We start from the raw sequence: 27,256 nt of genomic DNA, 5'->3' as shown, positions 1-27,256 counted from the left end.
GTTATTAACGGCCGTCCGGAGCGCTTTTAGCTTCAGAATGTGTTCAGTTTCCAACCTTTGGAAGTGAACTTCAGTTAAAAATCAAGAACTTGCCATAACGGTGAAAAGTCATTTGGTTCATTCAGGCGATAGAAATGTAAGATATTAACATTTTTTTTTAATTGCAAGAATCTGAGAGAGCCACAGAACCTCTCCAGCGAGGAAAATCCGGTGGTATCATATTAATATAAACTGTGGAAGAAAGTCTAAAAAACAGATTAGATCATTTCTATTTCTATCTTTCTATAAAATATATTTTATAGAAATTTCTAGGGCAATTTCTAGGAAGCTTTTGTGCCCCTGGTAAAGTTTTTACAGCACAACAGTGTTCGCTAGAACATAAAACCCGCTTTTACTGCTTAATAACGTTATGCAAATACCCCTGTGCTCCCTGTAACACACCGTGCCTCTTACCATGCATTTATTCAATACCAAATATGAATTTCAAATGCAATGTATCGAGATTAGTTCATTCTGGCAGGGATTAAATCCAGAATTACAGATTACAACAGCCCTATTTCTGATACTTAAAATGTTCAGAAGATCTTGGAGACTTTGTAACCTAGTCCTAGAAATTAAAGACAGCGGTGCTGATATTACTTCCCTGTGCAGCGGTGAAGTTTTGTTTTAAATACACTGAAGTCATTCATTACAGTGGCTATCTGGTAACATTACATTTCTGTAAGAAGTATCCATTATTTCATATATAGCGGCGAGAGAAACAGGGTGGGTTTTAATATTACGCAATCCACTTCAAGATTCCTCTTAGTTGTTGACATCTTGCAGTTTTCTTTTTACTGTACGTGCGCTATTTCATTGCTTAAAAAAAAACCCTTTTCAGATCTGTAAACTCTCCAGGAAGTAACGGGTACTGGAATTGGAGGTCTGCTCGGTAGTTCACCTTTGCTTGTTTAGAAATTCACTTTTTTTTCCCCCCTCTGGAAGAGAAAGTTCCGGGAGGTGGATCACTCGCTTTTATCATCGGTGATTAACGAAAAAGCTGGTGTCCTTTGGACAGAGTCCCGAAGCTCAGCCACACTCCGCGGGTGGCGCTTGAAGATAGGTGAATCCTAACGCTGGAAATAAGCAAGTGTTTTTTTATTTATATATAATTGATCGGTTTTGTTTGTTTTGAACCGCGTTGACAGTGTCAAAGACCTTTCCCTCTAGTTGACCCTCACAGAAGAAGGATATTTGCGAATCCCACGTCCCGCGTCTGTAGGGGAATGTGAATGATCCACCGGATCGAGAAAGACAGATAGAGGTAAGTCATATTCAGCACTCCCAATACAAGTAGCTGGAGTGGACCAGTACAACACACTGGTATTTAAATTGCGATAAAGTATGAGCTCAGGTGTTTGTTTGTTTGTTTCAGGGACGCCCGTAGAAAGATCCCACACGGGAATATCAGCTCTTCTTGACACGCAATGTGTGCTTTCGGATCAGTAACCAAAACATATCAACAGGTTTATACTGTATAAATGGCTGCACTTACTGTATATGCTGTAGGTTTGAGCCGGTCTTGGGATCGAGTTAGAATGAAGGATTGTAAACTTAATATTTCTGTTAACCGCTCCTTGGTGGTTTCTAAAATCGCCACTCTGACGTCTTTACAATATAATCCCGGATAGATCAGATTTTCCTTTTCAAGACACAACACGGATATTAATAGACGGTGGATTAAGTTTGAAATGAAACGTTTTAAGACTGTAGCAAAGAAACGAAAGCAAGAAAGTGCATTTTAGAAATAGCTCAATTCTGTTTGGCAAGAAACGTTAAAGAGTTTGTATTTTTCAGCCCATATTTTAGTTTGTCGAGTGAACGTACAGTACAAGTATGTTTTAAGTTTTAAGAAACGGTCCATATAGTCGTGTATATTTGACAACTCTGGCCAGCATTGGGTACAGGAGTTTATATTTTTGCAGAATCTTGACGCCCATTCATAACTAGTTCTCACTAAAGCTCAGATTAATTTAATTAGATTACATCTGTTTACGGTTTAACTGGATTTGCAACAATTCATTCCGTGATAGCCGGAGCAACACATTCACATTGAAGTGACAGGTGCACCTGTTCTTACGAGATGTACTGTTATCTGAAGTGGAAATGTTAGAAAACACAATATATAATTATAAAATCAATAAAAACGAGTTTTGTAAGTGTATTCTAAATTTGGTTTTCTAATGATCAACACATTCTGAATGTATTCATAAATATTTCAGATAAAAAAACTAAATAAATCATTAATTGGATTACTGTCCAAAATAGAAAACATACTGTTTAAGACTGATCCACAGTCATGATATAAAAGGAGTACATTTCTATGTTAAATAGCAGCAGAGGAAAACAATGTTGTCAGTACATTAACTGTAACAACACTGTTAATACTGTTTTTATTATGAAAGCAAAATTTGATAACTTGTGAATTAAAGATAATTTATGAATTATATCATGTCTCAAGATAAACGTGTTGAAGTAACACTAGCTGATTAAAGAGATACTGCTCTGTATTTGTTTAAAGTCTGTGATTAAGGTATTGTATTACTCATTTGTTCATGAATCAGTGTTATGACCACAGAGGTCAGTTTCAGAAAGTTTTATTTGGATGTATTTATTCCATTCCAAATAAGAGTTTCAAATGTAATGAATTGAGATTACAATCTGTATACTTCACCAGCATTTGGATCTATTTTAATTCCAGAATTCCTCTTTCTATTCTTTAAAGTATTTAGAAGAGCTTGAGAAATTTGCAACCTAATCCTACAAATTCTGACTGTTATGTCGTGAATACTTCCTGGAACAGCGGTTAAGTGTTGGAAATTTGAAAAAGTAACCATGTAATTTACTCACGATAACTAGCCTAATTTTATCATGTTTACCAAAGACACCAAGGAATTGCAATGTAAAAGACAAGCAAATTTGCTTAAGAATGCAGTCAGTGTACAAGTATTTAATGGAATATAGCTTTATGTGGAGTAAGATACAGTATCTTACAGCACTGTACAACTCCACTATCAAACTCTCATATTGAGTCATCAAACTTTGGAATCTGCTGTAATTCTTGGATCTTTAATCCAACAGTGAAAAGCTGTGTTTCTTATTCCTGTTGGCCAAATCTGAGGCAATAAGGTGGAACTCTGTAATTGTTCAGACACAAAATAGCAAAAAATTAAGAAAGCAGCATGTTAGCTGTACACACAAGTATAACATTCATTTCATGATGTGCTGTGTGCTGTGGTGTTTGTCAAGGCAATATCGGTCTGTCCCAAATGTTAGCCCTCACAAAGAGTATAGGGAAGAGGGGGGCACGTTTTTGTGCAGAACTGTTTGTTTAATGTCGGTCTGCGCTTGTGGTCCTAGTGATAGGCAGGGGCGAGGGAAATGAATAAGTACATTAGGCTTTTTAGAGTAGTGTTTATCTCAAACTTCAGGTGCTGTGGCTTTGAGTCGGGAGCTGTGTCAACAGGACACCCCTTAAGAGGCTCCATAGCCAAAAACATTGTTCTTTCTTCCTGCTTTTCAGCACAGAACTGAACTCTGCTTCTTTCCACAAGCCTTTTGTAAGAAATTTATTCTATTTACATTATTTTGAGGCATTTAAATGTTTGCCATTGTATGTTATTCATTTTTGCTTTGTTTGCTTATTAAAACCATATTTTAACTGATCCAACACGAAGTCCACTAGGTAACTGAATCCAAGGGTGTAATGTCTAATGTCTTCACTAATTTATGAGTTTTAACTGCTAATTAAGGTGGCTAAGAACTATGCAGCTTTCATATCTAGATTTAGATCTTCTCTCAATGCTGTCCGCTTTTCCCCTCTAACTGTTACAGTCCTGTCTGCAATTTTCTCCTTATCTCTCTGTACCAGGAAGTAACGAACTTCCTTGATCGATACAGGGGACAGTAAGCTGTGGGGCTTGATTAAACCCAAGACAAGTTCAAAACTCACAGACACACATTGCAGTGAACACAGAAATAGATTGCTTCTCCATAAAGAGACCTTTTCTGCCAACAGGCTGGCACTGTCTTATTCGCTGCAGGGCTGCTGACATTGAAGCTATTCTGAAATTGGATCTCCTCATTCATTTGTAATGAATACGTGTGAGGGGAATAGGGTTACCGTCTGAATTCAGACAGGGATGTGCTCCCAGGTATGAGTATGTTTTTTTTTTTTCTAGAAGCGTGTATTTCAATTCTCTTTGTTCATGTCTAGGATTATGAACATGAGAATTTAAGCAGAATTATCAGAAGTGTGAAATCTCTGAGACAACAGAAAGTGCTCGTCCCGAGCTGTGTGTTTCAGAGTTCTCTTTCTGCAATGTCCAGGGCCTGCTGCAGGAATTGGACGGGCCTGCAGGGGTCAGTGCTGAGACCCCTGTGATTGGCTGGTGTGTGATCGCCCGGTGCAGCCTTATTCCAGGCCCTTGGGTCCTGGAAAGAAGATGACATACTGAGGGAGGAAAAGACTGGAGACAGCGAGGGAGGAAGACTCAGCCATGTCCTACTACAGCCAGGGTGGTGTCCTGAACCCTGCGTACCACCAGTCTGAGACCCTGGAGATGGACAGGAGGTGGGTCTGTGTGGCATTTAGGAGGACAGAATCTCTGGTTCTCATCAGAAGAAACATTCATACCCCCTAGTTATTGCTGTGTTTTTTATTTTCACTGACTACGTTTTTAAAAATATTATTACGCTCTTACCTTCCTTGGTTGGGTCTCCCTTGTAAAACACATTTCAACCCCTGTGTGCCTCCCTATAGAAATAAAATTGAAATTGAAACATGTTAGATTATGAGATATTACAGAAGGTTACAGAAATTTGTCACATGATTCCCGAACAGATCATATCCGGTAGTTTACTGCCACTACCAGGATCTAAACTTTTTCCCACCCCAGATCCTGTTTATATGCAAATAAAGAAAGAGGAAGAAAAAGGGAATTTACAGTCAATTTCCTGTGAAGGACTGGATAAACGATGTCATGGTTTGCCCTTCCATTTTTAACGATTAATTTTGGAAGGATTTTAACAATTACATTTGAAGACCCTCAGAAAGGTACTTGTTTAGGGCAGACAAGAACTTTCTTCATTCACAAGGCATTTGGATAACCAGAGCTGATCCCCTGATCCCTTCGGGGTTTGTTGATCTCTTACAACCAGCTAGTGCTCCAGGCCTGGAGACCTTTGACCAATCATTGAAAGAGCTTGTTCAAATAAGTTAATAAGGCATACAGTGTAATGAAGAAAAGGGAGATCCTGTAGCCTTCATTGACTGAAATTGCTCCCCTCGCACTTGGCCACTGTTCTCCAGTCACCTGAGCTCCAGTGCACTGCATTGCACACCCCAGAACCTCAGTGGGGCTACCCCCAGGACTGCATAAGGAGGCAGTTCCTCTTCCTGTCTCTGCAGCTCCTCCAGGACGGCTCAGCCCCTGAACCCGTATGACAGCAGTGGCCCGGGAGGGCAGCGGGACAGGGGCGCCGGTGGCTGGAGCAGCACTGGGATGCTGCCACCCTACGGTGAGGAGGGGGGCTATGACACCCTGCCCATGAGACCCCTGCCAACCCAGACTCGCCCTGCCCTGGAACACCGAGGACAGAGTGAGTGAGACTAGTTGTAGAGAGGTGTTAGGATGAACTGTAGGAAACGCAGACTGCAGAGAACCAACCTGCACTCGTCTTAAATCATCCTCATGAAATCCTTTGTGTTTTCTTCCTAATACTGCAAGTTCTGTACTAACATACAGAAAGTTAAGACAGTGATCTTATTGTAACTTAAAGTACAGTTTCTTTTCATACTGTTGCATTATTCCACATGCATAATGCACATATGTATTATGTCATTTGGCCACAGATTTATTCCCCAGGTCACCCTATATTCCTGTAGCTCCCTTACACAACAGCTGGCCATGAGACAGTCTAGACTGTCTCTTTCCTGTTCTAATAATTAAGAGAAAGGTGGACTGCTGCAGAAAATGGCAGTTGGCTTTCAAAGCTACCCCCAAGAGAATAATTAACAAAGACATCTGTGCCTCTGGACATATGAAAGGCAAAGCTCAAATTAAAAATACAGCTGTCTGACAGTACTATTAAGACTGGGCGGATTAGTAGCAATTTAAACTACAATCTAAATTGCTTCAGTTCACAGGAGTACGTTTATTTTCTGTGTAAGTAAGCAGGGCATTATAAAACCCTGTTTATTCATCTTGAGTGAAGCGAGATGTGATCCTCTGGGGTTTCAGGGTCTTACCATAACACCAGTTCTTCTACTGTACAGGGCACTCACACAAGCCTGTAGCCATGAAAGAGTGTAGCTATAATGTATAGCTATACGTCACTGAGTTCTGCAAGAAGATTAATGGATGAGATACTCTGGTGTTCTTCATTGCTGGTGTTAAGGTTATAGCCATTTATCTCTTTCACATGCAGATCTGCTGATCCACATGTCTGTGCCTCTCTTTCCTCAGCCAACCGAGGGTTCGAAAGGGACTCTGTGATAGAGTATAACTCAGGCCCACAGGACTGGTATCAAGGCAGACACCACGTTGATTACCAAGACCAGCCTGATTATTCACGGAGAGGTGGGGATCGAGACCCTTTGCGGTGCTGGTCTATCAATAATATCCGTTTTTAACATGAACAGAACTCAAGAGTGGGTTTAGTTACCACAGGTGCACAACACTGCACAGGAGACTGTTGGAGCAGGTGTGAAAAGAAGCCAGGTCATTTTAAAGGGTGTCTTTGAACTTACAGAGGCAGACGACGTGATAAATCTTAGAACTTCAATGACCTGGATACATGTCCAAAATGTGGCCTTCCCAAAACAAACATTCTGCTTTCCCCTCATTAATGATTAACTGTAACTGGGCTAAACCACAGGGTCTCACCCTCTTGCAAAACAAATACAATAAAGTCATTCATTAGTATAATGTAGTATAGTATAATCAAATATGGAGGTGTTTATTTATCAGTGAGATATTATTTTATTAAGTGTTTCTCCAACATTATCCCCCTGTCTTGAAATAGCATGGTTCAACATGTGTCATTTTAACATACCCTGTCAGCCCAAGCTAGTCTGTCATTTTAAATGTGTGTTGTGCTGCCATGGAATCAGCTTTCACCGTGATGAGCAAACAGTAACAGCAGGAAACACAACATACCTTCCTGGTTGTGCAGTTAATTTAGGAGGATAGAATTACTGACGGGATTACAGACATAGTGTACGTCAGTGTCATTGTCCACCTGATTTCCACTAAAGTGATTAAGCTCTGTGCACTTATTTTCAATTGGCATAGTGATAATCACTTCAAAATGTACTGTGATGGCACGTCCATTTGTGTTTACTTAATAACAGTAAATAATATTATGAGTCAGACATTCCTAATGTGCAAAGATCAAATATTTAAACCCTGTAGCTCTCAAAAATAAGTCTTAGTAAGTCAGTGATGAATTTATTGTGAATAAAAGTGAATGGATTCATGTATTTACTATATTAAATGTTAAAACTGCCTTTTTACATTTACATTTCCTAGAAAAGCAATATTGCATGTATATGCGGAATATGTTCAGAAATGTATACTCCCTGCCTTGTAGAGGGCAGTGCCCTGCGACGGAGAGCATCCCGGAGAAGGAGCCTGTTCCCTGCTGGCACCCTGAGTGCCACAGCTCTGGGCAGACTGGGGCTAACTGCAGAGGACTTCCGGGAGGAAATTGAGAGAGGTACGTCCTGCTGTACTGCCCTGAGCCCGCCAAGCTGAAGCCGAGTTTCAGGAGACTCTGCAGTTCCTGTGGGGAGTGTCCCAGTGCAGTACAGGGAAACAGGCCTGTTACGCTGCGAAGATCTAAAGTGAGTGATTAGAATAGTCTCCTGTCCTTAAGCTGTCCATTTAGAAGGTGTTGGTGCCTCCAGGTTTTGGGTACATGAAAAATAAAAGATATCATCATTCATATCACGTCACAACTGATATTGTGTCCCAAAAATATATGCTCCTTATATCCGATGTTTTATTGAATGCAAATTGAGTGTACACTGTACTAGTAAAGGAATGCTTTGTGTTTCATAAATGCCAGCACCTACTAGCTATTTCTCCTGAGTAATCAAAAGCAAGTGTACAGTGAAGAACATTGTTTTTCTGGGGTAAGCTCTGCATCCGAAGCGCACAGCCGCAGTAACTTTCAGAACAGAGACAGGTGAAAAGCAATGAGGTTAGTGAAAGCAGGAATTCTTGTCAGTATGACTCAGCATTGTCATGGTAAGCTGCATGAGTCCAGTACGTGCATTTAGGAATCCTTAGCTGGAGTAGCCCAGAGGGCTAACATTGTCCTGAAGCCCACTAGTCCCCTTTCCATAGAGGAGCAAGACCTGGTGACTGAACTGGCAGCCAAGTCCATCAGAGACAGAGTCCGAGCTATCCGCCAGCTTCCCATGAGCCTCCAGGACAAGAGCCACGTCAGGTGGGTCATGTTAACAAACTATGGGCCAAAGTGCGATCACTTATGTATTACTTTGTATTTATTACTATGTTTAGTTACTTATTAAAGCCATTAAATGCTCACCACTGTTGCTTCTTTTTCATAATAAATGCTGGAAGGCTATATATAAATGCAAAATAAAGACAGAAATTGTCTGCATCAATACCTGTTATCACAGATAAAGAACAATAAAGTCCCATCACCATACCCAGGAGTGTGTATTTGTAAATACAATGCAGTCTAAACCTCTGCAGAATGTGCCTCAATAAAAGATGCATTGTAGAAAAGTTTGTTTAGCTTCAAGGATATGATGCTGAAAACTAAAAATAGCAGAAAACACATTTTTATTTATAAAATGTATCTCTTCAGTCACCAATGGCAGCACTGTTCTCACTAGCTGATGACCTGTTACGCAGTGTGCTAGGTTTAGCATTCATTCACATTACCACAAATCTTGGACATAATGATTAAATGGCAGAAATAATTACTTGAGGTCTCTAATCAAGCTGTAGTTAATGTGTCACATACAAATATTAGAGTTATAACCACAGAACTAGAGCACACTGGAAATGAATATTAATGCATTATTACATTGGCCAGTGTTTTGTAGTCAAATCTAATTAGATCTGCCATTTATTTAGTGATGGTGTTTAAATAGTGCAATGTATATATGTGTCTTCTACTTAGAGCAACATTTAAACCTTCATATTTAAATGATCAATTTAATTAATGTTATAATAAAAACCTTAAATCATTTGTAAGACGCTATAAATTAAAATCCCACCATAGTAACAGAGGAATTGTAAACAGAATGCTTAATCATCTGCTGTTGTTCCGTTTGGATCATGTGGCTGAGGAGCGCAGCTACAGTCACAGGCAGCAGGCACGGCACAGTCCCAGCACCCCCTGACTCATGTTCACGCTGCTCTTCCTAGGAAGCAAGTGCTCCTGCTCGTCACATCCAAGAGACGGCTGCAGCTGACCTGCTGTACGGACTGCACCGAGAGCGTCTCCTTGGTGAGGCCCTGCTCTGCCACATGCAGGACTGCTCGTTCCTTCAGGAGATGAACATTTACTAGACCTAGATACAGCGTGTCATACCTCTCGGCCTTGTGTGATTCACCGAGAGTCATCTCCAGTAGGACTCTGTCACTCTGTTTTATTTCCTCACTCTTTCCATTCCGGTCCCAAGTCTCCAGGAAGGCTTTTCTCAGTAAAACGTTTGCAGGGCTCAAAAGCTGCTAGCCCACAAGCTGTACCACTAACAGTCCCTCCTCTGCCCCTCTCTCCCTTGCAGTTCTTCCGCAGGCTTGGGGGACACCTGTCCTCTGTGCGGCAGGCTCTGGAGCTGTGGAGCGGCACCCTCAAGGAGATCGGGGGCAGGTTCGGCTCCAGCGTGCTCTCCTTCTTCACCTTCCTCAAGTGGCTGCTCATGTTCAATGTCTTCTCCTTCCTCATCAACTTCGGCTTCATCACCGTGCCCCAGCTGTTGGAGCCGCCAGGAGGTCCCAACGTGTCGTTCCGGGGGCTGGAGATCCTCACCGGGTCTGTGAGTGCCGCGTCTCTGATCTGTTGTGTACCCCGAAATCGTCTGACTCAACACGCAACGCAGAGCTCATTTAAGGGCTGCTGGGATGTTTACAGATACAGCATCTTCAGGCATTTTCATTTTGAGTTTCAGCCTGGAATTGATTAGAAAGAGGGGCCAAAGCCCAAAATTAATTTATATCCACATTTTGGATCTACTGCCACCCCTCTACAACAGTCCCTGACAGTTCAGCATAAATGAAAGAATGAGGAACGTAGCAGCTCTTTTGAAAGAGTTTGACTTGCATGTTGGAAAAATTAAACCGTTTCAATCTCCTTTTCCATGTGGTTCAAGATCCCTGTCCTTCCCATTCAAGATGAGATGTCTTTCCTCAGGGTTATTTCAGCTACACCGTGCTGTATTATGGTTACTACAGTAATGGCTCAGTGTCGGGGAGCAGCGCCGGCAGCAGCCAGAATAGCACCCTGCCACAGTACGACATGCGGCTGGCGTACTTCTTCACCATGGGCACCTACCTGGTGCTCTGTGGCCTGTGCCTTGTCTACAGGTCAGTCCATGTGTTGGAACTCTATGGAAAAGAATTCTGGGAATGCTTACGGTTTTGATAACGGTTGTCAATTCAGAAAATAGAAATTCGTAATGTTCTAAACAAATTATAAGTTTTATAAAACCCAAATGAAGAAGACGGGGATCATTTAAAGGAGTTCGACAACAGGAGCAACTCCTTTGCAGACTGTAGACAAGCCCAGCTCTGTAAATACCAGACTTACTGGGTGTATCAAAGACCTACGTGTTAATGGGCTAGAAGATCTGAAAATGAACTGCCCCTGTCAGACCGATTCTTCTAGATTCTTACAGCAATACCACAGAGGGGTGCCACCTGCTTACCCCTCCATCCTTCATCTCTGTCCTCCGGCAGCGCGGCGCGGTCCTTCCGGGAGAACTTCATGCTGGGAGGAGAGCTGTCGGGCCGTGCCTGGCGCCTGCTGTGCAGCTGGGACTTCAGCGTCGTCAACGAGAAGGCTGTGCAGCTGCGGCAGAGGAACCTGCAGATTCAGCTCAAGGTGACACATCAGATCGGCCACCCTCCCCAGGATTCAACCAGCTTTTCAGAGAACACCGTCACCTTTTCTCAAATGTTGTGGTACAGGTGAAACATCACCTGTCGATAAGCAGTCTTGACAACTGAGACATGCAAATGACATTGCTTCCGCAGTCTGAATTCAAGTCTGGCTTTTTTCAGCAGCATCAAATAAAAGTGACCCCAACATGCTCCAATAAACCAGAGGACTTAGAATAAAAAGGAAAGAACTTACTCTGATCAGCAGCGATTTAACTGAAATTTCCCTCCCAAGACAAGAGAAACAGAACGGAACATATTTCATTAGTTATCCTATACTGTCTTTATCATCTAAGTTTTGCTTTCTTTGCCTCCCAGGAGTCGCTGTCTGAAAGCGCCCAGAAACAGGCCGTGTCGTCCCTCTCCGAGAAGCTGTCTCACTTTGGCATCCACCTGGGCATCTGGCTCATCTCCTTAAGCCTGGCGCTGGGCTCCTGCGCTGCCGTTTACTTCCTGTGCCTCTTCAACCTCCAGGTGAGCGACCCTGCCAGGCTGCGGTGTCCACCAGCTTTCTTCCTGTCAGTAACCTTTCAAAATGGAATCAAGCATAATGCAGCAGAGTGAAATCATGTTAAGAGCAGGAAAAAGTGTGGTAAGAAGTAAAACATACCACAAGAAAGCAAAATAAACATATGGTATAAGCATGATGAAAGCTCTAACTCTAGAGCTCTCGGTCTATTCATATTTAATAGAAATTTGCTTAATTATCCGCGCCAGAGAAATTGTCCTCGTGTGTCTTTTTTACCGTTTATCCCGAAATACCAGGAAGCTCGGCTTCCGCTACCCTCCACCCACACCTGGCCTGACTGATGCTGTGCCCTGTCTTGCAGCTGATTGAGAACGCTCAGACCTCCAGCAGCCTGCAAGACGAGGCGTCGACCCTGCTGCTGCCCATCGTGGTGTCACTCATCAACCTGCTCATTCCGCTCCTCTACACCGTGCTCCGGAAGATAGAGCCCTTCACGGTCCAGCGCCACCAGATCTACACCCTCATCCTGAGGTCTGGGAGCTGCCCTCTTCACCCTTCCACCCACACCGTATCCCTTTCTCCTCTCCTCCTGCTGGTCCCTCCCATGAAGGCTGGGCACATATTCCTCATTCCACCCACTGTGCATCTCGGTCCTGCTGCCTGCATCATTTGCTCTTTTTCTCTGCTAGAATCAGGTTTTCAAAGGCTCTTTCGCAGATCTCAACATTCTCTGATCATTTGTGGAGACCTACGCTGCACTCGCCAGGCCGAATGAGGCGATTTAGTGCCGTGGAGAGAATCTAATAGCAGGAAGTGGTCAGGTAGAACATGGCAAACAATCAGATGAGCAGAGTCCAAAGCCGTCGCTGTAACAAGCCAGGTCAAGCATTTCACTGAGGTACCAGAAAGGAAAAAAAAGTCTGAAGACTGAGTCCAAAGTACGAAAGCAGGCAGGGATCAAAGATACCGGAGGAAGTTACCAACAATAGGGGCAAGTCAGAGAAAGCAAAACAAACGAAACCAGGAGGTTAGACTAACACGCACCGAGCAGGATGTCAAGACTTGGGACAAACTGAGCAGAGAATTAATGCTGAGTCTGATCTTAAGTAGCGAAATAATTTAATTTCGTGCAGGTGGTACTGAATTCTTCTCAGATTAACTATGATAATTGTCAGTTTGCCTGATGGAAGTGGAGCTCTTTCAATTGCTGTGGCGTTTCGGATGTGCATAATATTTTTTTTTCCCAGGAGAGTGGGCATTACAAGTTGAGAACAGTTTGTACCTCGATTCCTTGATGTACCTTTCAGATTCACAACAGTCAGTCTCTCTGTCACGAATACTTTAAAAGAGAAATCCCCTGTTTTCCTCTGTTTTAGGAATGTCATTCTCAAGATGTCCATTGTTGGTGTGCTCTGTTACTACTGGCTGGAAAAAGTCACCAATTCAAAAATTCAGGTAACATAGAGGTCTGCTATAAGAGCTGTTGCTCCTTTGGATACTAGGAGTTGTTTCTTGAAAGAAGACTGGATAACACTTTTAAAAACACAGCCTTTGAATTTGTTTCCAGTCTTCCACAACCTTTTGCATAGAACATTGCCTCCAATTCTCCTTCTATAACGTGTTGACTGGAAATGCACACAATATTCTGAATGTGGTCTTAACAGTGTGTTGCACAATAAGAAAATCCATGTTACTGTTTAATAAGTAGACCAGTAAGTAACTACAGTGGACCAGTAGTAATTGTGGACCAGTAAGTGGCAGTCTTTCCAAAACCAATTCCCCATCATGGTAACCAGGTATACTGCTATGTAGGAGGTGCCATGAGTCATTAAATGAATTTAGATCCAAACTACAAGGCCATTAAAGACCCCATGACACTGTTTGTTATAGTAGGTATTTCCTGTCTGAAAGCAATTTCTTGCTTCTACACCTGAACTACTGTATAATAGAACTACTGGTGCATATGGCTCCCACTGTCAACAAGGAGGGTGCTGCATTTTAGTGGATGAAGAGAGCTCATTGTGTGGAGCTCGTTTGGATCATCAACACTATCTGCTAGCCATTTATAGCCATTTCATTTACATAGGATCTGTACAGAGTTTTCTTTAGCTCACCATATCCTCAGCCAAGTGTTCTGCTTACTGATTAACGTTTCCAGTTATTCACCTCTGCTTGGCCAGGCAGGATCCCGGATGTGTGTTGTTTTTGCTAAATAGGAAAGAGCTATAGAACCTTGTGTGACTGCATAATATAAAGAGGCTCTTCTATGGATCCGTACATTTAGCAGTAGCAAATGTTCTCACAAACAGTTCCTGATGCAGTGTATTTCAGTAGAGTGCACAGTACCCAGACATTGTCTCCCTAGTGTTCCGTAACAGCTTGTATGAAAGTAATGACCTGTGCTGACCTGTTCCTGCAGTGTTGGGAATCCTTTGTAGGGCAGGACCTCTACCGACTCGTCGTCATCGACTTCTTCTTCTGTCTAATAGGCTCCTTCTTCGGGGAGTTCCTGCACAGGTGAGTCAATTCACTGCTGGGGAAAGGACAAACTTTATTCCCAGACAATTATGTTCTTTCTCAGTCAAGCTTAGATCAACACAGGTATGATTAGGTGTTTATCTAAACCTCGAAAACACTCGTGTGTTTTCTGGTTGTTATATTAACTTATAAATGATTATAACAGACATCCTAACCTATGCTCCCAAGCTGAGATCTCCTTTGGGATGACCTTTGTGTTTCACATGTGCTTTGCTTGTCAAACTGAACATTTGTACTCCTTACTGCTGCAGACCTATGAGCTCTGCCGGACAGCAGTGGCCTGTCTGAGAGCGCTCCTTCTGTCTCTCTCGCTTCAGGGTTATTGGGGTGCGATGTGTGAAGAGCCTTGGGGTTCCAGAGTTTGACATTGCACGGAATGTTCTGGACCTAATCTACGCTCAGACATTAGCCTGGTAATGTATCCTCCCTGACTCCACCCCACTGGGAGTGCTACCTCCCAGTACTGACACTCTATTGACATTTCCTTAGAAATTCCAGACCAGAGGGAAGCTTGGAGACTACTGGTCCCCCAGCACCACTTATAGGAACAATTAGGTTTTCCTATAAGGCAGGCATGCTTAGCTTCTAATGTCTGTCAAAATGAGCAAGAAGGTGGTAATGATGCTGTCTGTTATATAGCCCATGGAACCTCAGTGAAATACCTACAAGAGCATGGCTATGTATCAGGAATTTATTAAAGTTAGTTATGTGTTAGAGATTAAGACATGCTGCTTTGCTTCCTAGAAGAAATGACCTGCTGTAGACTTTCATTGAGAAAACAATTCTCAATTCTCACTACTTAGTTGAGAATTTCTGGGGATTGTGCCTGGCTGCCAGAGAGGCTGTAACAGATAACTTACATCTCCAGAGTTGGATTACTTTGAAGGGCTGTTTTGCTGATGCACTGCAGACTGAACAGGCACATGCATTGGAATGGCATTTAAAAAGCTCATCTTTCTCCTGGCTTAGAGAATGTGGTACCATACAGTCCCTTTTGTAAAACCACACAGTGCATTGTTCTCATTCTCTCTTCTCCCCTTGTAGGATTGGGATCTACTTCTCCCCACTGCTGCCTGTCATTCAAATCATTAAATTCTTCCTCATGTTTTACCTGAAGAAGGTGAGCCGTAGCTGAAGCTCCAACCAGCTGAGGCTCTGGATGCTGCACTTCATTAAAAATACATCACAAATAAGTACAATTATTGATTAAAATAGATTTTCTCTTTAAATGCCTAAATCTATTTAAAACATTTGACTAATAAACGAAGTAATTTCAGCTGAAGTGCATGTGCTGTCTTTCACTAGTGTCACTAGTGTTTGTGCACATGGTTAGCCGACGCACACCACTGGTGAAGATTTTTGTCCTGTGCTCCAGGTGAGCCTGATGCAGAACTGCCAGCCGCCCCGGCGCCTGGGCAGGGCCGCGCAGATCCAGACCATCTTCATCCTGCTGCTGTTCTTCCCCTCCTTCGCCGGAGTGCTGTCCATGGTGGCCGTCACCGTGTGGAGGTACAGGACATGGGGCCGTTCTTATACAGACGCTTCTGTTTTATCTGTTCAGCTAGATTAGATCACTGCTTTTTTTATAATAATAATAATAATAATAATAATTATTATTATTATTATTATTAATAGCGCTATAATGCTTACACTTATATAGCGCTTTTCTAGACATTCCACTCAATGTGCTTTACCTGCACCACCACCAGTGTGCAGCCCCACCTGGATGATGTGACGGCAGCTATAGTCCACCAGAACGCTCCCCACACACCAGCTCTCAGTGGGGAGGAGAGCAGAGTAATGAAGCCAGTTTATAGATGGGGATTATCAGGAGGCCATGATTGGTAAAGGCCAATGGGAAATTTGGCCAGGAAGCCGGGATTACACCACTACTCTTTTCGAGAAACGCCCTGGGATTTTTAACGACCGGAGAGAGTTAGGACCTCGGTTTTACGTCTCGTCCGAAGGACGGCGCCTTTTTACAGTGTAGCGTCCCCGTCACTGTACTGGGGCATTAGGACCCACACAGACCGTGGGGTGAGCGCCCCCTGCTGGCCCCACTAACACCTCTTCCACCAGCAAGCTTTTTCCCAGGAGGTCTCCCATCCAGGTACTGACCAGGCTCACACCTCCTGAGCTCTAGTGGGCTGCCAGTTCTGAGTTGCAGGGCAATATGGCTGCTGGCATTTATGGTTGTTTGCAACCTCATTGTAAACTGCTAAATAAAAGAATGGATTCTGTGCTCGTATCAGCCTGCTGTGTTCTCTGGACAGCTCCTGTCTGTCCACTCCTTCCCCCGTCCCCCTGTGCCATGTGTGCTGTCTGACTACTGCATTTCTTGACCTCAGGAGGAAACCCTCTGCGCTCTGTGGCCCTTTCCGGGGATTGCACTCACCGTATGAGGCTGTGTCCCTGTGGATGAGCAATGTGGACATGATCCCGGGCTCTCGCTGGGCAGTGTGGATTTACAACAACCTCATTCAGAGCGTGCTCTTCTTCCTCCTCCTCAGCCTCGTCATCCTGTGAGCACCTCTGCTTTCTTACTCCCACCCATCTGGAGACAGGGCTGTGAGTCACGGAGGGCAGGCGAAAGAGTTTAGAGCTCAGCCAGTGGACCCAGAGCTTTACTTAAGCAAGAGCGAGAGTTTAAGATTTTTATATTTCAGGGTTAGAAAAAATCATCATCGATAAGTGCATTTCAAACCACAATAAAAGTAAAATGTTCGCAGTAACTTGTAAAACCTCAATTTACATCGCAAAATAGACAACATTTCCAGGTATGTGTAGAGCCATGTTCTGCAATTCAGAACGAGGGGACCAAACCTCCAGTAAGATGTTGCGGCCCTTTTACATTGTAAAGAAGCAGGCTTGTGAATACATCTCTTTTAATCCAATAGAAATATTCACATTGCATTAGTCACTACAGTGACTAGTGAGCAGAACGGGCAGTTTCACGTCACAATTCGTGGGGACTAGAATGCCAGTTTGGGACAGCATGGCGACTTACAGTACTTTCACAAACATTTATTTTGTTACCAAGATTTAATAACTCGTCTGAAAGAATTGGGACTGCAGTTCCCCTTTAAGTCACATTTTGTAATAGCAGTGTCTCCGCAATACACCGATTTAAGGATGACAGCAGAACCTCATTTATAGCTGTAGATGGGAGTGGTTTAATTAGCCTAGCAAATTACATGTGTAAGGATATAGTCTGGTGGGTGTAATCTCTAGAAAAAGTTTAATCGAGTGGTATAGAAATGTAGGAAATTATTGTCTCACCTACAACATTACTTAAAAACACATTGAAGGAACGCTTACCTGGGATCTTGTTGCTATGCTCTCTCCTCTCCAGAGTCCTGATATACCTGTACTGGCACATTGTTCGGGGGCGCAAGATTCTCATTCTTCTCTTGCGTGAGCAGATTGCTAATGTGAGTCTGGGCATGGTCTAGCTGTGGAACATGAATGGAAATTTCAAATTTGATTACACACATTTCATTGTTTCTTCATCTTTGTCCCACTCTCTTCTTATTGCACCACTGATGCACTATATCTACACACCCCCCCCCTCCCATCTCTCTGCACTCCCTCTGTCCTCTGTGCTCCTCAGGAGGGAAAGGACAAGACATTCCTCCTGGAGAAGCTGAAGAAGCTGCAGGGCCTGCAGACCCAGGGGAGGACATCTGTCCTCAAGCCACAGAGAGGGGCAGTGCAGGTCTGTGTGCAGAAAAAGAGTCTTTTACTGGTTCACTACGAACCTGGGGTTTCGTTAGCTGAATGATGACAACATACTGCACAGTCTAGCTACAGGTTTGGTAAGGCATAGTGGCTTTTACTCAGATTGAAAGTCAATGAATAGATGTCCCTGCCCCTCAGACTTGAGGCAGTCAGCTGAGAGGGGTAAAGAGATGACTCTCCTCCTGCAGGTGAAGCGTGGCAGAGGCACAGACAGGGCCAAGAGGCAAGAGCCTGGTGCAGGACGCTCCTGGGCTGGCAGGGAGCACAGCCAGGAGAGGGAGCCTGTGGGAACAGGCAAGGGGCAGGTGCAGAAGCAGAAGATCACAGAGCCAGGGAGCACCAGAGTGAACAGACTGCAGCAGGGTCCAAGACTGCCAAGCAGGGACAGGGTTCCCAGCCAGGGACAGATCGAGGGACACCCAGAAAGAGTCAGGGTACTGTGCTGGGAGCAGACTCCACAGAGCCAGGTGTCAGGCAGCAGAGGCAGGGTGGTGCTCCCCAGCCTGGATCTCAGGGGTAGCAGGAGAAGCAGAGCACCAGGATTAGCCCCGGGACCAGGAGCGAGAGACACGCTGCTGCCCGGATCTGTACCAGAGACTCCAGGCCCATCACAGGGTGGGACTCAGCCCAGCAGAGCTGCCTGGAGTGCAGATTCTTCATGGCTCCACCCTACCTAGGCTCTCCGGTCCCTATTCCCCTCATCAGCATTTCAAATCAGGACATAGTGTCCCAGTTGAATAATAAACAACAAAAGGACAAGTAATTCTGTGTTTTCATTTGATTTTTTAACTGTAATCTGACTGTCCTGTAGGCAGTTTAAAACTTTTCCTCCTCCTTACTTTTTTATTTTTTTGCAGCAAAATGAACCGACTTTTCTCTCTCAGACCTTTGACAGACCTGACCTGGTTGAACCAGATTATGATGCAGGTGGGTACTCTTCCATGAGGCTGTTAAAAAAAGCAAAAATACTCCACAGAAAAAAAAAAACTGAAATCACAGACTGCTTGTTTCACTGTTGCCATACTAGCGCCACAGGAAGATTTCTTTGCAAAGGTCTTAAAACTCCAGCGTGATCCTTTCTTTAACACTGCTGTGGGCCTCCTGTCTCCACCAGCCTCTGACGACCGGCCTCCCAGGGCAGAGGGCACAGTGCCGGCCCTCTCCAGTGCACTGATACAGGCCATGATTGCCCGGCGGCAGGCAGAGGAAGAGGAGGATGAGGAGGGGTACTGAGGGAAATAACCCCCTGTCTCCGCTCCTAAAGGACAGCTGGGCTGTGCTTCCTGGGTTGATTCCAGTCTACAATGTGTTTACTGTCCTGTCAGCACTTAGAGAAAAGTCTAGCTAGTGTGTGGTAGCATCAATGATTAACAGACTTACTTACATAGCGATCAGCCGTGTTGCTGGGGTGGGGCCTCCTCTGTCAAAAAGCACTTTCCGAATCCGAGACGCCCGTGGACTCTTCTCCAGCTGGCTGGAGCGACACTCCCAGCCCACTGCGCTGTCTGCTGACGCCCCTGTCTCCACCTCCTCAGACACTAGGGGTCGCAACGTGCGTGTGAGATTGTTCTGCAGGGAAATATGAACCATCCTGCCGATTATATTTGAACTACAGCAAAAAAAAAAATGTTTCCCCACTAATTTATTGATGTATTTAGATAAAGATCTCAGTTGAGAGCTTTGTTTGGTTTGATACTGATGGAGTTGAAAAAATAAAACTTTTTTTTCTGAATGTGGATTTTCCATGCATCTGGTGTTCGACAAGCTCTATTTTGCTGTTGGGAAAGTGTTTTGCAGGCCTTACCAACAAGTCTGAGATAAACAATGCTTACATTACAGTATTTATGATAGCGATTACAGTATTTGAATCGGCATTTGGTGGTTGAAAAGGCAAGAACGTGTGCTTAATAGAGCTCCACTGATTACTGCATTCGGAAATAGACTTCAAACACAGACATCAGTACAAAATCAGTAAATGGTGAACTAGCAACTCACATCTTCAAATATCTAATAGTAAACGTAAGTTGCTAACATAATCATCTTTTCTAAAACTGTTTTGTTGTTATGAAACAATTTCGTTTTGCAGCGTTAGGGATTACCTGAATTTTACGCGAAAAACTACAAATCCCGGCAGCCACCGCGGCTTGACGCTCTTGCGGGGGTATGACGCACTGCTCTGGAACTGCACGTCTCGATGGCCTTCGGTGTGTGTCATTATAGTGACACACAGTAAGTTACGGCAGTTGAACTAGTTCCAGTCTTCTGCTTTCAGCCTAGGTGCAGTGCTTCACAGCACTGACCAACAGCAGCATTCGCAGCTGCTCTTTCCCTGTCCCTGAGGAGCTGGGCGAGCAGCGGCCGCCGATCCGAGGATGCTGTGCGCCGCCGCGGCGGACAGGAACAAGGAGCCGATCCTCCGTGTGCTGCGGGGCTGTGTGGACCCCAGCAGAGCGCTCCGGGCACTGGAGGTGTCCTCGGGCTCCGGGCAGCACGTCGTGCACTTCGCCCAGGCTCTGCCCCATATCACCTGGCAGCCGTCAGACATCGACCAGAGATCGCTGGACAGGTGAGCGCAGCCGCTGGCGCAGAGGTCAAGCATTGCTGCCTCGCAGCGCTGGGGCACTGGGTTCGGTTCTGAACCTGTCGGTGCTGTCCGTGTGGAGTTGGCAGGTTCTACCCGTGCTCGTGTGGGTTTCTGCCGTTAGCTCCGGTTTCCTCAAACAGTTCAAAGACATACTGGTAGGTTAATTGGCTTCTGGAAAAATATTAGCCCTGGTGTGAGTCTGTGTCTGCCCCGTGATGGAATAGTACCCTGTCCAGCCTGTATTCTCTTTTCAACTGCCTGCTAATTTATTCTACTTTTTTTAACACGTTTTCTCTCTCCAGCCTTGCCCTGTACTGGTTTAGTGTATCTGCGGTAGCTGACATTTCGTTTCGTTATTTTTATGTTTTGTTACCATTTTAAAAACTAGAATAAGATTTTAAAAAAGGCAGCAGTGCATTCACACGGCAAGTGCTGCATAACCTCTGACTCGTAACAGTAAAGAATAACATTCAGCGCTGAAGCTGTTAATATTTTCCAAAAGCTCGAATAAAGAATGTGATTGTATTTAAAACACAAATTGTTTTGTATTGTTTTAGCTTGGCCTGATCTGCAACAAACATGAATCTCTGTATTCATCTGGATTCCACCTTGAATTAGCCATCCACCTGTTTTCTAACCTTCATCCAATTAAGGGTCAGGGGAGAGCTGCAGGCTGTCCTAGCAGGCAACGGGCACAAGGCAGGATACACACCCTGGACAGGACACCAGTCCATCACAGGGCACACACAGACTCACAACAATATTCCCAGAAGCCAGTTAACCTACCAGTTTGTCTTTGGATTGTGGGAGAAACCTGGAGCACCTGGAGGAAACCCACACAAACTCCATCCAGAATTGAACCCAGGATCTCAGCACTGTGAGGCAGTAAAGCCAGCCTCTGCACCGATGTGCTGCCCCATCTTGAATAAAAATATTCCAAATTAATTCAAACAAGTGATTCAAGTGTGCAGAATCGTCAAAAGGCACTGACAGAATCAACCCAGCAGACCTGTTCAGAATCAACAGTACAGCACAAGCAGGAGACACATGGGGGGAAACTAGGTCAACTGTCAACTGTTCTAGTCAACTGCAAGAACAGGACAACTTTACACAGCGAGCTGTGGGAGTGTGGAACAAGCTACTCACCCATGCTGTTGAAGCCAGTACGATGTCTTCTTTCAAGAAACAGCTGGATGAGATTCTTGGCTCATTTAACTGATACCAACTACGTTCTAAAGTAAAGATTTACATCTGCCCGACTTACCGGTGAATAAGCTGATGTGCCGTTTTCTCTCTCGCAGTATAGCAGCCTACAGGGAGCTGCTGAAACTGGAAAATGTCGAGCCTCCCATTCGCCTGGATGCATCCCAGAGCTGGGAGAGCTGGGGTGGGATCCAGCCCGAGTCCCTCCACCTCATAGTGAACATCAACATGATGCACATCTCTCCCCTGGCCTGCACTGAGGTGCACACACACACACACACACACACACACACACACACCTCACGCCGGCTTCTTCTGCTTAATTAACAAATCAGTACATCACTGCTGGTAAGACTGTGAGAGCCATTGATCTGATATTTCTGGAGTGAGCGCTGCACTGACAGCTCGACACTTTGATCCTGGAGGTAAAGAACCAGGTTTGCAGAATGAACGCCTTCATGGAAGCTAAGCTGTACCCCCACTTTCCTGTTCCTCTGCAGGGTTTGTTTAAAGCGTCAGGGAAGCTCCTGAAACCTCAAGGATTACTCCTGACGTATGGGGTAAGGATTCTGGAGAGAGCGCGTGTGTGTGTGTCGGCGATTTCTCTGGGTCGCTGGCAGACGACAGTACTTGTGCGGACAGGACACTATTTTGGAATGAGAATCCAATTGCTGTTGCGGTGATGGGCAAACAGCCCGCGTTCCAGGTTGTGAATTTCTGCGCGACACTCTGCGTCTTTTCAACATTTTGCTTCTGCTGCTACACACGGAGATCACGCCTGCTCACCGTATGAGCAAAAGGCCCAGGTGTGAAGACTTAAGCCCCGAACCACCTACAGCAGCTCTATTACAGTTTAACACCCTGCTTTCTGGATTGACTATAGTGAAGGAAAAAGCAAAAAAACAAGTTGTGGACAAGGGTCTGTTAATCCTGATTTGAGAAGAACGGACGTGCAGCCACAGTTAACTGTCCTGTCCGCTCTTCCCTGCAGCCCTACTCTGTGAATGGCCTGATCACCCCGCAGAGCAACGTGGACTTCGACCACAGCTTGAAGATGAGGTAAGTCCCGCCGGGCCGGCCCCGCGAGCGCCCGGACCCGACCAGACACCGGGCCCCGCCTGCGAGTGACAGCTCTGTGCCGTGTTGGCCGGCAGGAATCCGGACTGGGGCCTGAGGGACACCTCCCTGCTGACCGCGCTGGCCGAGCAGAACGGCATGTTCCTGGCGAAAGTGGTGAGCGAGACGCGCGGTCAGCTAGAGGAAACCGAGCGGGACGATTTGCGCACGGAGGGGAACGGGGACAATACCACTCTTTCTTTCTTTCTTCCCCCCCTGTTGGTTTTTTTCAGGTGGACATGCCGGCCAACAACAAGTGCCTCCTGTTCCGTAAAGAGAGCGTTGTGTAGAGGCCAGGCTGAGCTTCGCTGCGCCCAGCTACAGCGCCACCTAGAGGCTGCAACACCAACCGACATCGAGTCCTTACCTGCCAGCCTTTCGCTAACTGCTCTTCGTTGATATGAAGGAGTGGAGCAACTAACACGGTCACTGTGCACACTGCCTTCGAAACATACAGTCATCTACAAACAAAACCTCCTCCTAAAATGTACCATTTGAACCATAAGCAGTAATGTACAACATTGCGGAGCTGTTAAGATGTACACAGCTACAGAGAAGGATCCAAGAATAAAACACTTTGTGCTCTAAGTCTCAAAATATCCATTCCTTTATTTGAGCAGTCATATGTGTGCATCACACATCTCATTTAAAAACACAGGTCAGATGCAGGAAAGCACTCCGTACAGTGGTTTACCTGCTCTCGTTTTCAGTCTGAGTGATTTGGGTAAAACTGAACATCTAAAACGTTCACTCTATCACCTAGAATGGCAAACCGAAGGTGCTGATCTTCCTGTAGTTTGAACCTTAAACTGGGAATACCAGTGCACTCTGATCTTTGCAAAGTTCACAAGAACAAGCATTGGCAAACACTAGCAGCCGAGGCAGGAGAGAAAGTGGGGTCGACTGTACAGATCCAACCTGTATATCGACACGTCCATCAGCTCAGCCCCAATTGGATTGGTTGTGGACAGAATTCTTGCAGCAGAAACATTAGCTAAAACGTCTCATGATACTGTTCTGTGCTAGTGAGAACAAACGGTTTCCTAAACCAAGTCTCGGAGGACATGGCAAAGACTCGTATGAGGCCTTTGAAGCAGAACCTTCCTCAGCAATCCGAGGTTTTAGTTGGCACCACTGTCCCGCTGCTGAGAAGCCTTCAGAGAAAGACACCGAGCTCGTTGCACCTCTGCAGATGTGCTGAAACAGCTCAGCAGTGTCTTTTTTTAGTAGGATTATCCTTGAACAAACAGCCCGTGACCCGCCAGTCCTTAAACAGCCTGGAAAACGACTGCCGGCTGAGCCCTTCGGCTGCTTCCCCTAGTCCTGGAAGCGCTGGAGCAGCTCGCAGGTCCTCTTCTCCAGGACCTCGCGGATCTTCTTCAGTCGCCGCTCGGTGACCGGCCGGACGTAGCTGTCGGGCTGCAGCAGGGCCATGCCGTCCTGCACCTCGCCCATGACCAGCAGGGGCCCGTCCTCCAGGGTGACGTTGGGGCATGGGCAGCTCCAGTCCACCCGGGCCAGTGTGACCTCCAGGTGGCGCGCGTCGAAGAAGGCCAGGCCCATCTTCTCGTCCCGCAGGACCTCCTCCAGGCTGAAGCGGGCGATGCCCGAGTCCAGCTCCTCGATCAGCTCCGTCAGCCGGCCCACGACGGCAAAGTCGCTGCGGCACAGACTGGGCACCATCTTGCCCTTGGGCTTGCAGGCCCTGCAGGGCCGGCTCTTGGGCTGGGGGCAGCTCTCCTCGCACTCCTCCCGGCTGCGGAAGCTGTTGCCGTTGCCCTGGCAGCCCCCGTAGGCGAAGGCCTGGCACTGCTTCATGAGCGGGTTGTAGGCCCAGCGCGCCTCCCAGACCTTGCAGGGCCCCTGCACGGCGGGCAGGGAGCAGACGCCCACGCCCTCGCGCTGGCAGGACGCGCGGCACTCCTCGTAGGTCTCGAAGCGGTTGCGGGCGCCCTCGCAGCCGCCGTGGGCGAGCGCCAGGCAGGCGCCGCGCTTGGCGTCGTAGCGCCAGCCCACCCGGCGGTCCCCGCACTCCCGGCGGTCCGCCTCCTCCAGGCAGTCGGCGGGGGAGAAGGGCCGGGGCGCGGGCTCGCCCTCCTCCGCCAGCTCGTCCTCGGCGCGCCGGATGACCGACAGCGGGTAGTCGGCGCGCAGGATGCCGGCCGAGTTGCGGGCGGTGCAGGTGTAGATGCCCGTGTCTCCGGGCCGGGCGTTGTAGATGACCAGCTGGCCGATGTTGGTGATGACCAGGTTGCCGTACATCTGGTCGGGCCGCATGATCAGGCTCTCGCGGCGCTCCGTCTGCTTCTCCCAGGTGATGTCGGGCCTGGGGACCCCCACCACGTCGCAGTGGAAGCTGACGGTGCCCCCCAGGTAGACGGACTGGTGGCTCGGGTTGCTGTACAGGGTGGGGGGCAGGGGCTCCTCCCGCGAGGAGGTGGGGGTGGGGTGCGCGGTGGTGTCCAGGGGCAGGGGGCTGGTGTGCGGCCAGGCCAGGTGGTAGCGGCAGGTGACCACCGTCAGGGCGACCCCCCGGATGCAGGCCTCGGCGTCCATGTAGCAGCGGTTGAAGTAGGTGAGGCCGTCGGAGGCGCAGGTGAAGCTGGGCTCCTTCTCGCAGCGGTCGCGGCACTTGCACACCGGCTGGCCCTCCCACACGTCGCACGTCGCCCCCTGCTGGCTGCACACGAAGCCCTGGCAGCTGGCGGTCATCCCCCCGCCGCTCTCCCTCGGCCCCTGCCCATCCGACGGCGCGGCCGAGCCGTCGGAGAACCGCGCCGCCACGCAGCTGCGCAGCCCGCACACGTTGGTGCAGCACTTCTCAAATCCTGCGCAGTCCTGCGGGAGGAGGGAGACAGCAGAGTCACTGTGTGGCCGCAACCCCTCTGCTCCGCTTCCACGTCTCACGTTGCTGCCCGCAGCTTCACTCTTCGGTTCGCCTAACGCCGTGGAAGCGCCGTCTCACGACCCCCTCCTGCTTCGGGTCGGGTCCGTGGAGCTCCCCACCTTATCCGGGAGACACAGACCAAGCCCCACCGCAGCTACGTAGGCGATAAAAGCAGGAGCCAGCCAGACTAGTTTTCCGTGGGGCCCCCAATAAAAACGGCAGGGCAAATTAAAGAACAAAGATGGGCACTCTTTTTCATTCTCTGTGTAGTCTGGAACTTAATTCGACCTTGCAAAACAATGCGTACATTTTAACGCGAATTCCGGCCACACTGTATAATTGTTTATAAACTTTCTCACACAAAACAAGAGCCGTGCTAGATGGCCACGTGAAACTGGAAGCAAAACTTTTTTTTTGTGTGTGTGTGCGAGTGGGCAACACAATTTTGTCGTGGTTTAAGATCATTATTCACAGAGAGGCGTCTTCCCTCACACGCTAAGCGCAAGGGCCCAAGGCGGAACAGGAGGACTCACCTGGTCGACGCGACACTCCCTCTCGCAGGTGCTCTGCGCGTCCACCCAGAGGTTGGCGTTGAGCTGGTTGGGACAGACTCCCGGGTGTTGGGTCTGGCCCCCGGCGAGACTCGCCCCCGACACCGGCGGGGACAGCGCGCAAGCAAGAGCCCAGAGCAGGGGAAACGACGGGGCGAGTTTCCCCAGGCGCGGGACGCATCCTCCGGCATCACTCCGGCGCTCGCAGGCGCTGGTTCGGGATCTGGTTTCCCTCCGGCTGTGGTCGGTCCTGCTCATTATAAACCTCTTCCAAACGAGCAACCTGGAGCGCAGCTCCCGACTGAAGTCATAACTCCCACCCGTCTTGAAAGTGTGGGACGTCGTTAGAATTAAATCATCCGATCCATATCCAGACCGCAGGTTACGAAGGAGAATGAAAATACAGCCAGAAAAGTCAGGATTGGTATTTCAATTCCTTGTTATCACCGGGGTGTAGAAGATCAGGCGGCGGCACGTGTGTAAATCCGTGTCACCGAGTCCAGGCAGCATGGTTAACTTGAGTGTTGTATTTTGCATTCATATAGATGAGCGGTTTAAAAGGGTGTTTCGTTAAAGCGTTCGAGAATCAGTCTCTCGGAAATGCAAAATAAATTGAGCCCCACGTTCCCTGCAAGCCTTGGACGTTGCCTTTCCGAGCTGGACGACGCGGACTGAGCCCGAGTTTGGGGGACCAGCGAGTCCGGCGGCCTGTGCGCCGTGCTGAGACAGAAGGGGCCTACCTCTTGGCCTCTCTCTTCAAGCGTCCAGCGTCTGGGAGTTTTATTAGAGGCGAGGCCAGCGCTAAGCAACTGGACAAACATTGTAAAGGGATCAAAGGCAGGGCGTCGGGGCCCACAGCCGCCCTGACCCACAACCCCACGCACGGCCGCTCGTCCCGGTGGGAATCGCCCCCCCCCTTGCCTGCACTGAGGTCTTGGGAACCGTGCAGCGCCTCACACTGGATAGGCAACGCTTCACCGAGTGTGTATT

General features: G+C 47.0%; 3 protein-coding genes and 1 long non-coding RNA gene across 11 annotated transcripts; 2 read left to right on the top strand and 2 right to left on the bottom strand.

Annotated features, from left to right (window-relative positions):
* Positions 1 to 27: 27 nt before the first annotated feature.
* On the top strand, positions 28 to 19,657 carry tmc5 (transmembrane channel like 5). Of its 6 annotated transcripts, none has more exons than XR_011182674.1 (24): positions 28 to 136; positions 985 to 1,102; positions 1,210 to 1,303; positions 4,369 to 4,612; positions 5,450 to 5,640; positions 6,507 to 6,620; positions 7,633 to 7,758; positions 8,391 to 8,493; positions 9,447 to 9,528; positions 9,809 to 10,060; positions 10,435 to 10,607; positions 10,980 to 11,124; positions 11,499 to 11,654; positions 12,011 to 12,180; positions 13,026 to 13,104; positions 14,069 to 14,166; positions 14,505 to 14,600; positions 15,232 to 15,307; positions 15,563 to 15,696; positions 16,536 to 16,709; positions 17,540 to 17,618; positions 17,798 to 17,902; positions 18,114 to 18,684; positions 18,783 to 18,799. XR_011182674.1 is itself a non-coding variant. In XM_069180869.1 (23 exons), the coding sequence occupies exons 3-23, from the start codon at positions 4,539 to 4,541 to the stop codon at positions 19,156 to 19,158; spliced, it is 2,616 nt and encodes an 871-aa protein (XP_069036970.1). In that variant the 5' UTR covers positions 28 to 136; positions 985 to 1,303; positions 4,369 to 4,538; the 3' UTR covers positions 19,159 to 19,657. The 6 variants fall into 6 exon arrangements, 2 of the variants coding, with proteins under 2 accessions (XP_069036970.1, XP_069036968.1); XR_011182675.1 differs by having other exon boundaries at positions 1,196 to 1,303; XR_011182673.1 differs by having other exon boundaries at positions 985 to 1,125.
* Positions 8,839 to 14,145, bottom strand: LOC138224265 (uncharacterized). Of its 2 annotated transcripts, none has more exons than XR_011182677.1 (3): positions 14,057 to 14,145; positions 10,949 to 11,707; positions 8,839 to 10,193 (listed from the first exon to the last, which is right to left on the bottom strand). It is a non-coding gene; the product is annotated as an uncharacterized lncRNA (long non-coding RNA). The 2 variants fall into 2 exon arrangements; XR_011182678.1 differs by lacking the exon at positions 8,839 to 10,193 and adding an exon at positions 10,579 to 10,628.
* Positions 19,658 to 20,064: 407 nt separating the features above from the next.
* On the top strand, positions 20,065 to 23,416 carry mettl26 (methyltransferase like 26). 2 transcript variants are annotated; one of them, XM_006637172.3, is made up of 6 exons: positions 20,066 to 20,491; positions 21,811 to 21,973; positions 22,213 to 22,272; positions 22,704 to 22,771; positions 22,867 to 22,945; positions 23,062 to 23,416. In XM_006637172.3, exons 1-6 carry the CDS (start codon positions 20,298 to 20,300, stop codon positions 23,116 to 23,118), a joined length of 621 nt encoding a protein of 206 aa, XP_006637235.1. In that variant the 5' UTR covers positions 20,066 to 20,297; the 3' UTR covers positions 23,119 to 23,416. The 2 variants fall into 2 exon arrangements, with proteins under 2 accessions (XP_015215768.1, XP_006637235.1); XM_015360282.2 differs by lacking the exon at positions 22,213 to 22,272 and having other exon boundaries at positions 20,065 to 20,491.
* Position 23,417: 1 nt separating this feature from the next.
* On the bottom strand, positions 23,418 to 27,213 carry wfikkn1 (WAP, follistatin/kazal, immunoglobulin, kunitz and netrin domain containing 1). Its single transcript, XM_006637306.3, has 2 exons — positions 26,249 to 27,213; positions 23,418 to 25,666 (listed from the first exon to the last, which is right to left on the bottom strand). The coding sequence occupies exons 1-2, from the start codon at positions 26,522 to 26,524 to the stop codon at positions 24,146 to 24,148; spliced, it is 1,797 nt and encodes a 598-aa protein (XP_006637369.2). The 5' UTR covers positions 26,525 to 27,213; the 3' UTR covers positions 23,418 to 24,145.
* Positions 27,214 to 27,256: the final 43 nt, after the last annotated feature.

The sequence above is a fragment of the Lepisosteus oculatus genome, chromosome 19 (genome assembly GCF_040954835.1).
Source record: "Lepisosteus oculatus isolate fLepOcu1 chromosome 19, fLepOcu1.hap2, whole genome shotgun sequence".
NCBI lineage: Eukaryota > Metazoa > Chordata > Actinopteri > Semionotiformes > Lepisosteidae > Lepisosteus > Lepisosteus oculatus.
The sequence above is the reverse complement of the archived record's forward strand: the minus strand, read 5'-3'. Positions and strand labels throughout refer to the sequence as shown.

Coding starts and splice junctions, on each gene's coding strand:
- tmc5 (XM_069180867.1), top strand. CDS start 4,539: ATGTCCTACTACAGCCAGGGTGGTGTCCTGAACCCTGCGTACCACCAG. Junction 10,061..10,434: donor TGGAGATCCTCACCGGGTCT/GTGAGTGCCGCG, acceptor GTCTTTCCTCAG/GGTTATTTCAGCTACACCGT. Junction 13,105..14,068: donor TCACCAATTCAAAAATTCAG/GTAACATAGAGG, acceptor CTGTTCCTGCAG/TGTTGGGAATCCTTTGTAGG.
- mettl26 (XM_006637172.3), top strand. CDS start 20,298: ATGCTGTGCGCCGCCGCGGCGGACAGGAACAAGGAGCCGATCCTCCGT. Junction 20,492..21,810: donor GACCAGAGATCGCTGGACAG/GTGAGCGCAGCC, acceptor TCTCTCTCGCAG/TATAGCAGCCTACAGGGAGC. Junction 22,946..23,061: donor GCATGTTCCTGGCGAAAGTG/GTGAGCGAGACG, acceptor GGTTTTTTTCAG/GTGGACATGCCGGCCAACAA.
- wfikkn1 (XM_006637306.3), bottom strand. CDS start 26,524: ATGAGCAGGACCGACCACAGCCGGAGGGAAACCAGATCCCGAACCAGC. Junction 25,667..26,248: donor GGGAGTGTCGCGTCGACCAG/GTGAGTCCTCCT, acceptor CTCCTCCCGCAG/GACTGCGCAGGATTTGAGAA.